At 44.0% G+C, this 10201-nt stretch overlaps 1 protein-coding gene across 1 annotated transcript; it reads left to right on the forward strand.

The window, feature by feature from the left end:
* Positions 1-2895: 2895 nt before the first annotated feature.
* LOC112076919 (dnaJ homolog subfamily C member 27) lies at positions 2896-9231 on the forward strand. The gene is made up of 4 exons (XM_024143556.2): positions 2896-3321; positions 5159-5241; positions 7100-7169; positions 9094-9231. The coding sequence occupies exons 1-4, from the start codon at positions 3235-3237 to the stop codon at positions 9145-9147; spliced, it is 294 nt and encodes a 97-aa protein (XP_023999324.1). The 5' UTR covers positions 2896-3234; the 3' UTR covers positions 9148-9231.
* The last annotated feature ends 970 nt before the right edge of the window (positions 9232-10201 follow it).

The raw sequence follows: 10201 nt of genomic DNA on the forward strand, positions 1-10201 counted from the left end.
GAATGAAACAGTCATTAACAACAACCAGAATGAAACAGTCATTAACAACAACCAGAATGAAACAGTCATTAACAACAACCAGAATGAAACAGTCACTAACAACCAGAATGAAACAGTCACTAACAACCAGAATGAAACAGTCACTAACAACCAGAATGAAACAGTCACTAACAACCAGAATGAAACAGTCATTAACAACCAGAAGGAAACAGGTGGGTTTTAGGTTGGGGTTCTGAAAGACACTATGTGGGTCTCCACTGAAAGTTGACTAGCAACAACAACTGGGACCTAAAAGACACCCACCATGAGACCCACTAAATTTGCCCAAGAAGAGGCAAACAAAATAAAAACCTACACCGAACTTAAAGACAGGAAGCAAACCAAAAAGGAGGAGCAAAACAGAGGAATCAGATAAATTAGTGTTTTTCTAGAAATCGAATTAGGAAACTCCAAACTAAAGGTGTTGACCCTCCACATGTATCAAGACAACTGAAGCTCTGGGCCAGCCACTCTTAAACAGCATGTGGGCCAGCACAGGTGAAACACCTTCCCACTAATGAGATGCCAAGCCAGCACAGGTGTAACACATACTGACTAACGAGGTGACACCAATCGGTGCGCCCTACGTGCTAACGAGCTATGTCCAACCTCAAAATATAAATGGAAAAATCAAAGCCTGTGACACTATGTACAGGTACACCTGGGATGTACTGTGGAATGAAACAATATTATACATGTAGTTACAGGACAGAGTAAGATACACATGGTACGTGTACACACACACACACAGAACAAAACATTGGAGCATCAGTATCGGAACCCAAACAATATATACAGCATCACTCATATTGAGAGGATTCTGCATTCAGAATATCACTGGCCACAGAGATTACACTGACACACTGAGCAGAGCTGAGCAGAGTATCGCCCTGCACGGGCATGCATTTTAAACCCAAGCCCAAACCATGCACTCGACAGGCCCTACCATACCCAGGCCCGACTACTAAGGCCCGGCCCGAAACCTGAAATAACTTCCTCAGTTAGTATATCCATTGTCATGATCTTAGTCAGATATGACTGTATTGCGCAGCAGAGCACGAGCAAATGGCTCAGCTTAAAAATGTTAGTGATCAATTTAGTGATCAGTTTATTGATGAAAAAACAGGCCCTACCCAATGATCTTTTACATATAATGTTGGGGCTGTCAGGCTAAAGTCGTGTAGCAGAGATCAAGAGGAGAGGAGAGAAGGGAGTGGAGGAGAGGAGGTACAGATACTGCTGTTTGAGTGATATTGGTACACAGGGGGTTATGATTTCACAAAGCAGGATCAAAGAGTTAGCCAGCTAACTTTCCATAGTTCATAGAGAAAGTTTGACGCTGATTAACTAATGGCTAACAAAATGCGTTAACCATAGACTAAAAGTACAGCTATCATGCTTGTAAACATATTATAGTGTTCAAAAACCATACTAATAGATTGCTTTTTGTAAATAATGTTTTTTTGTTGCATGTACAGTACCAGCCAAAAGTTTGGACACACCTACTCAATCAAGGGTTTTTCTTAACTACCTTTTTTTTTTTTATTAAGAAGGAAAGAAATTCCACAAATTAACTTTTAACAAGGCACACCTGTTAATTGAAATGCATTCCAGGTGACTACCTCATGAAGCTGGTTGAGAGAATGCCAAGAGTGTGCAAAGCTGTCATCAAGGCAAAGGGTGACATCTTTGAAGGATCTAAAATATATTTTGATTTGTTTAACACTTTTTTTTGGTTACTACATGATTCCATATGTGTTATTTCATAGTTTTGATGTCTTCACTAATATTCCACAATGTAGAAAATAGTAAAAAATTAAGAAAAACCCTTGAATGAGTAGGTGTGTCCAAATTCTTGATAGGTACTGTAAACTCCCGAAAATGCTGTCATAGAGGTAATTTCCTTAGTGGGTGAGGTCAGAGGTCACCGTGCGGGAGAAGTGGGAGCTAAGGATGATAGAGGAGTTTACCACCAGGAGGGGTACGGACTGTTTTTACCCACGATACAAAGCAGAGTGCCTGGATACATCTCTTAGCCGTGGTATATTGGCCATATACCACAAACCCCCAAGGTGACTTATTGCTATTATAAACTGGTTACCAACGTAAATAGAGTAGTATACATGTATTTGTACTTCATACCCAAGGTCTGATATACACAAGGCTGAAACGCTGTTTCAGCCAATCAGCCTCCGGGACCTAAACTATCCTGTTGATAATAAAAATAAGTGATATTTTACATTATTCTAAACTAATACCTACATTATTCTAAACTAATACCCACATTAACCTAAACTAATACCCACGTTAACCTAAACTAATACCCACGTTAACCTAAACTAATACTCACGTTAACCTAAACTAATACTCACGTTAACCTAAACTAATATCCACATTAACCTAAACTAATTTGGGTCATGTAATTAGAAATTCGAATACTAGAGTGGTGGACCCTTCTGGTATAAAAGTCAACCATGGTTTGCTAGTGCTGTGATAAGCTGTTGTGTAAAATAATGAATTTTAAGATTTTTATCAGCAAAAAGTACTGATTTTGTGTCATGTAATAACATCCAAAGCTTTCCAAAGAAAACACAAATGTAGACATTTAAATATAAATACAGTATAAACTATATTTATAATTATATGACTGTATTTTAGGTTGACAATAATTATATTACACAATTCCTGATACAATCACATGCCTTACTTTCATTATCCTGCATAAATAAATCAGGATTATGCTTTTACTGCCATTTATTCCAATTAGACTGGGTTTTGTATTTGTCCCTGACCAATATGGCTCCCATTTTCACCCACTGCCGGAATGTGGAGGGTTATGACATCATAGACAACGCTGACTTCATAATGCAGCTGCTGCCGCAAATAAGAAATTGCCGGAGAGGTTTATTGAGCAAAATAGCGGAGCTGGCTAGCACATGCAAGCTACCTATCCCATCCGATGCATATTTCACTTGTCCAGAATTTTACGAGTCTAGATAATATTTTAGATCCATAACGATGCAGTGGTGTATACTGTCGTAAACGATGGAGTAAATGTCTGCTAGCCAGATAACGTTAAGGGGCGTGCTAAGCTAGCTAGCTAACGTTAGCTACCATTGGAATTCCAGCTGTCTTGACAGCCATCATCGAAGACGTAAATAACATATTTTAACATACTTGGTCAATCTCATTAGCATGGACTCAAATGTGCAGAAGAGACGTGAGAACAAGAAATCGCTCCGCGTGAAAGTGATCAGTCTTGGCAATGCCGAGGTGGGCAAGGTGAGTCACCTAGCTAAATTACATGATTTATTTCATAACAACGTTAACGTTAGCATGCCAGCAACTGTACAGATCAATGTAAGAAGACAGGTAGCTAGCTAGACGACTAAACTCAACTCTGCAATTTACGATGGAGTTGAACGGTGACTAGTGTGTGTGGACTGGAGCTCCCACGTCACATAGTTTTTTATAAAATAAAATAAAACCGATTTACAATAGATACACACGGCAAGGCGTGGCTTAACGTGACCACACCCCGGAGCGGGGTACTCTCAATACTCTCATGTAATGTGATTTCAATAAAATAAACTGTCGCATTATGCTTACCTCACCGGAAACCTGCTGTGCAGACAACCCAATCAAATGGCCCAAAGTACTTTGAGATATCAGCTGATGCAAGAAGGGAGAATAAATACATTTGATTTGATGTAGCCTATGGCAATATCTACACCTACTTGGTGGAATCTCCAGGTTTACACAGTCAATACACATAGCAAGTTAGATACAAACAAGTGTTAGCTAGCGACTTTCCATAATTTTTCATTTATTTATTTAAAAAAAGTCAGATTCTTATTTACAATGACAGCCTACACCAGACAGACAGGCTGGCAGGTAGACAGACAGGCTGGCAGGCAAGTAGACAGACAGACAGGCTGGCAGGCAGGTAGACAGACAGGCTGGCAGGCAGGTAGACAGACAGGCTGGCAGGCAGGTAGACAGGCTGGCTAGACAGACAGACAGGCTGGCAGGCAGACAGACAGACAGACAGACAGACAGACAGGCTGGCAGGTAGACAGACAGACAGCTGGCAGTAGACAGACAGACAGACAGACAGGCTGGCTGGCAGGTAGACAGACAGACAGACGCAGACAGACAGACAGACAGACAGACAGACAGACAGACAGACAGACAGACAGACAGACAGGCTGGCAAGGAGCACAGACAACAGGCGGAAGGTAGACAGACAGACAGACGGCTGGCAGGCAGGTAGACAGACAGGCTGGCAGCAGGTAGACAGAACGGCTGGCAGGCAGGTAGATCAGACAGGCTGGCAGACAGACAGACAGGCTGGCAGGCAGGCAGGCAGACAGACAGACAGACAGACAGGCTGGCAGGTAGACAGACAGACAGACAGACAGGCTGGCAGGCAAGTAGACAACTGGAAGAAGTTTCTGATTGACAGAGGGAGGGGCTTTGCATAGGTGCTTTTTTTCTGTGTTTTTTTGTGGGATTGGGGGAAAATGTGGGGCATAAAATAACGTTATTAACCCGGTTCCCATGCTTTTAAAACAACGGTTTGTTCTAGAACAGTATAGATCACTTTCGGTTTTCGGTTCTATTCCCTGAACCAGTTCCAACCCTTGGTTATCAGGATCTTTGCTACTTTGTTAATACACTTTGTTACTACACAGATAGAACAATGAGCCAGATGTTTTACCAGATGTATACCTCTGAAGCATCCTGTTGGCATTTCCACTCACCACCAAATATGGTGATGACAGGAAGCCCAGTGGCCGGCAGTAGAAGGAGATGGAGTGAGATGAATTTGGACCACATTCTACACATTTTACAAATGGAGCAAAAGCCTCCACTGAACAGATGCATGTAAATCATTTAAGTCGATATTCAACAATGCGATGATGTCTCCCAGTCTAAAGCATGCCAGCCAGCTAGGGTAGCCTATCACAGAATGCATCAATACCATCACGACCACTGATCACCCATGCTTACACGGCAATCGCTGCATAAGAATGACATATAGTTTCCACGTGTAATGTGCTCTATATATACTATATTTGTCACTTTATACATCTCTACTACTTTTTCTTAATTACAGAGCTGCATCATCAAGCGATACTGTGAGAAGAGGTTTGTGCCCAAGTACCTGGCCACCATAGGGATCGACTATGGGGTCACCAAGTAAGTTGTCCCCTAATGATGACACGTGTTGCAGCAGTAAGAGGCATATACTGAGTTTACGAAACATTATGAACACCTGCTCTTTCCATGACACAGACTGACCAGGTGAATCCAGGTGAAAGATATGATCCCTTATTGATGTCATCTGTTAAATCCACTTAGATGAAGGGGAGGAGACAGGATTAAGCTTTGAGACAATTGAGACATGGATTGTGTCTGTGTGCCTTTCAGAGGGTGAATGGACAAGACAAAATATTTAAGTGCCTTTGAACGGTGTATGGTAGCAGGTGCCAGGGCGCACGGTTTGTGTCAAGAACTGCAACGCTGCTGTGTTTTTTCACGCTCAACAGTTTCCTGTGTGTATCAAGAACGGTCCACCCACCCAAAGGACATCCAGCCTTGACACAAACTGTGGGAAGCATTGGAATTAACATGGACCAGCATCCCTGTGGAACGCTTTCCACACCTTGTAGAGTCCATGCCCCGAACCGAATTGAGGCAGTTTTGCAACTCAATATTAGGAAGGTGTTCTTAATGTTTTGTACACTCAAGTGTATTTCGATCATTTGTAGACCAGATGCTCAGTTCCATTGCTGTCAGATCATTTCAAATAAAGGAGACGAGTGTACCGTAGTAGGATCTCAATCTCCTTTGGTTACTGTTACTACCGTGTACATTTACAACTCTGCGTCGGTGATGTAGTGGTCAACAAACAAGTGGCATCACTACAGACCCTGGTTCGTTCCCAGGCTGTGTCACAACCGACCGTGATCGGGAGTGTGATAGGGCGGCGCGCAATTGGCCCAGCGTCGTCCTGGTTAGGGGAGGGGTTTGGCCGGTGGGGTAGGCGGCCGTCATTGTAAAATAAGAATTTGTTCTTAATAACTGACTTGCCTAGTTAAATTTAAAGGTTAAATTAAATCAAAATAAATTCCTCCTGCATGCGTTTTGCAGCCTCACCACAGAGCAGCACACCGCTGTCTGTGTCAGTAGCCTCTGGAAAGTTAGGATGAGATCCATTACTGCAATAGAAGTCTCTACCGGCAGCTCGCCACCTGACTGACTGACATATATATCTATCTACAAGTGACTATTTACCAGTTGTGTGCTTTTATTCTCCAAGAGTCTGGTTGTCTTTGTTTTGGAGGAATGCCTGTAGACATGGCAGGAGTCGTGGGACGATGAAACAAAACAAAAAATATTATATCTGTCCGGCATCTTCAAAATCCACCGTCAGCAACATCTTTTAGTTCCCTAGCGACTCTGAGCTGGAGTAGTCTGGCCATCGGCCTGTCACGCCAGAGGACGTAGTTAGCCATGGAGTAGTCTGGCCATCGGCCTGTCACGCCAGAGGACGTAGTTAGCCATGGAGTAGTCTGGCCATCGGCCTGTGACGCCAGAGGACGTAGTTAGCCATGGAGTAGTCTGGCCATCAGCCTGTGACGCCAGAGGACATAGTTAGCCATGGAGTAGTCTGGCCATCGGCCTGTCACGCCAGAGGACGTAGTTAGCCATTTGAGAGAGTGGTTAATGTGCTAATCTGGGGGGGGGGGGGCAGCAATCAGGAGGAGGCAGGCGAACATAACAAACAAGCAATTGTTTATGATTCCACTTGTTCGCAAAGAGGCAGGCGTGTTTAGAACTCAGAACAAGATTGTAAGCGTTCTGAGCTTTGATCAACACTGGGAATGCAATAATGATTGTGTAAATGCGAATTAACGAAATCCCTGCTCTGCATGAAGTACCCCTGATATGTGCATTTTACCAGTAAGCCTACTAGTACCGCTTGTAGAGAACCACTGCTGTAGAGACTACTGAAGTCTGTGTGACTGATTGGGTGTTTTCTTCTCTCCATCAGAGTCCAGGTACGTGACAGAGAGATCAAAGTGAACATCTTTGACATGGCAGGACACCCCTTCTTCTATGAGGTCAGTGAGTACCTTATTACCTTATTGATCTTCTATGAGGTCAGTGAGTACCTTACTGCCTTATTGATCTTCTATGAGGTCAGTGAGTAACTTATTACCTTATTGATCTTCTATAGGTCATTGAGTTAACTTATTACTTTATTGATCTTCTATGAGGTCAGTGAGTACCTTATTACCTTATTGATCTTCTATGAGGTCAGTGAGTACTTATTACCTTATTGATCTTCTATGAGGTCAGTGACTACCTTTTTACTGCCTTTTGATCTTCTATGAGGTCAGTGAGTACCTTATTGATCTTCTATGAGGTCAGTGAGTACCTTATTGATCTTCTATGAGGTCAGTGAGTACCTTACTACCTTACCGCCTTATGGCTCCCGAGTAGCGCAGTGGTCTAAGACACTGCCTCTCGACGTCACTACAGACCCTGGTTCGATTCCAGGCTGTATCACAACCGGCAGTGATTGAGAGTCCCATAGGGCGGTGCACAATTGGCCCAGCGTCGTCCGGGTTAGAGTTTGGCCGGGGTAGGCCATCATTGTTGAATAAGAATTTGTTCTTAACTGACTTGCCTAGTTAAATAAAAAATAAATTAGAATTATCTGACCTTTATTTGTGTCAAGTTAGATTACAAATCTATTTTTCAAGAGAGACCTACCTGGCCAAAGTAGTGGCACATAAAGTTGAATTCAAAGACATATTTAAAACGTGAATCATGGTCCTGTTATATAACTACCTTCTAACATACTGGAACATACTTGTACACGTCTGACCAGAAAAACATGTACACTTTCATGTCCAGACACGCTGTCTGTGTGTTTACTGTGGATTTGCTGCTGTTTCCATACCGAATGAAAACACGAGATGCACTTCACTACTGCGTTTGACTCAATGGTGATTTGTGGAGCAACAGCACCCCTTACTGGTGTAATAATGAATTGCTTCACAGGGACAGCATGGGTGTATTCATTATGGAAATCGGTTATCGTTTAAGAACCAAACGGTAGCAAACAGAATGAAACGGGGAAGGATTCCTACCTGCATCTGTCCAATAGAAAAGAGAGCGGCAGGTAGCCTAGTAAACGAAAGGTCACTGGTTCGAACCTCCAAGCCGACTAGAAGAGAAATCTGTCGATGTGTCCTTGAGCAAGGCACTAAACCCTAATTGTTGCTGTAAGTCGCTCTGGATAAGAGCATCTGTTAAATGACTGAAATGTAGATAATCCCGTTTGGAGAAACTCTGTCGGTTTCTGTTGCAAAACGTTTTGCCACAGAATCCGCATTTAACCCTCATTACGCAGATTCTGTTGCAAAATGTTTAGTCTGTGGGGAAATAAATACATATAGGTTGTATTTACAATGGTGTTTATGCTCCACTGGTTACCCTTTTAACAGGCAACAGGTCACCAATGTTGTTATTCTCTCTCTCTCTCTCTGTTTGTCTCTCTGTCTGTCTCTCTGTCTGTCTCTCTGTCTCTCTCTCTGTCTCTCTCTCTGTCTCTCTCTCTGTCTCTCTCTCTGTCTCTCTGTCTGTCTCTTTGTCTGTCTCTCTGTCTCTCTCTGTCTCTCCTCTCTCCGTCTCTCTCGTCTCTCTCTCTCTCTCTCTCTCTTTGTCTCGTCCTGTGCCTCTCATGCTCTGTGTTTCTCTGTCTCTCTGTTCTCTCTCTCCTGTCCTCTCTCTCTCTGTCCTCTCTCTGTCTCTCTCTCTCTCTGTCCTCTCTCTCTCTGTCTCTCTCTCCTCTCTCCTCTGTCTCTCTGTCTCTCTGTCTCCTCGTCTCGTCTCTGTCTCTGTCTCGTCTCTCTGTCTTCTGTCTCTCTCTCTCTCTCTCTCTCTCTCTCTCTCTCTCTCTCTCTCTCCTCTCTCTCTCTCTCTCTGTCTCTGTCTCTGTCTCTGTATCTGTCTCTTTCTCTCTCTTTGTCTCTGCAGGTTCGTAATGAGTTCTATAAGGACAGCCAGGGGGTGTGTTGGTGTATGATGTAGGTCTGAGGGAGAGTTTCGATGCGTTGGACAGCTGGCTGGGGGAGATAAACAAGAGATGGGGTTCCATGGTTAACATGGAGAGCATCGTCTTCGTGGTGTGTGCCAACAAGGTGGTGTGTGTGTGTGTGTGTGTGTGTGTGGTGTGTGTGTGTGGTGTGTGTGTGTGTGTGTGTGGTGTGTGTGTGTGTGTGTGTGTTGTTTTTTTCAAGTTTTAATGTCACATGCAGGAGTACAGTGAAATGCCTTTCTTGCAAACTCAAAACCCTACAATGCAATAATCAATAACAAGGTTCATTGGACTTATAACGTGTGTGTGTGTGTGTGTACTGTGTGTGTGTGTGTGTGTGTGTGCCGGCCGGTGGATCTGACTAAAGCGTCGTGTAGTAGACGAGGGATGTGGGCAGGCTGTGGGCGGAGTCTAGAGGGTTCCACTACTCTTTGAGACTCAGGCACAGAGCGGTGAGGGCATCAGTGAGATGTTCAGGTGTGTATACAACACAACAACACACACACACACACACCACACACCAACACCACACCACACACAACACACACAGCTGGCTACCTCATAGATGATGATGGGTAACGAATCACCGATACGCATCGTTTTCCCTAATTCAATGTGCATCAAGTCTGCGGACCCATAACCGATACTAAATGTAGCATGCATCGAGCCTCTCTGTCCAGTCCTCTCTCTCTGTCTACCCTCTCTATGTTTTCCCTCTCTTCTGTTTCCTGTCTACCTTTCTCTCTCTGTCTACCTTCTGTCTACCCTCTCTCTGTCTCTGTTACCCTCTCTCTGTCTCTGTCCTACCCCTCTCTCTGTCTACCTCTCTCTGTCTCTGTCTACCCTCGCTCTGTCTACCCTCGCTCTGTATACCTCTTCCGTCAGCCTCTCTGTCAGCCCTCTCCGTCAGCGCCTCTCTCGCGCACCTCTCCGTCAGCCTCTCTCCGTACAGCTCCTCTCTGTCAGCCCTCTCTCCGTCACGCCTCTCTCCTCTCCTTCTCTAGCCCTCTCTCTCCGGTCAGCCCTCTCTCCGTCAGCCCATTTTCG

The sequence above is a fragment of the Salvelinus sp. IW2-2015 genome, unplaced genomic scaffold (genome assembly GCF_002910315.2).
Source record: "Salvelinus sp. IW2-2015 unplaced genomic scaffold, ASM291031v2 Un_scaffold4130, whole genome shotgun sequence".
Taxonomy (NCBI): Eukaryota; Metazoa; Chordata; class Actinopteri; order Salmoniformes; family Salmonidae; genus Salvelinus; species Salvelinus sp. IW2-2015.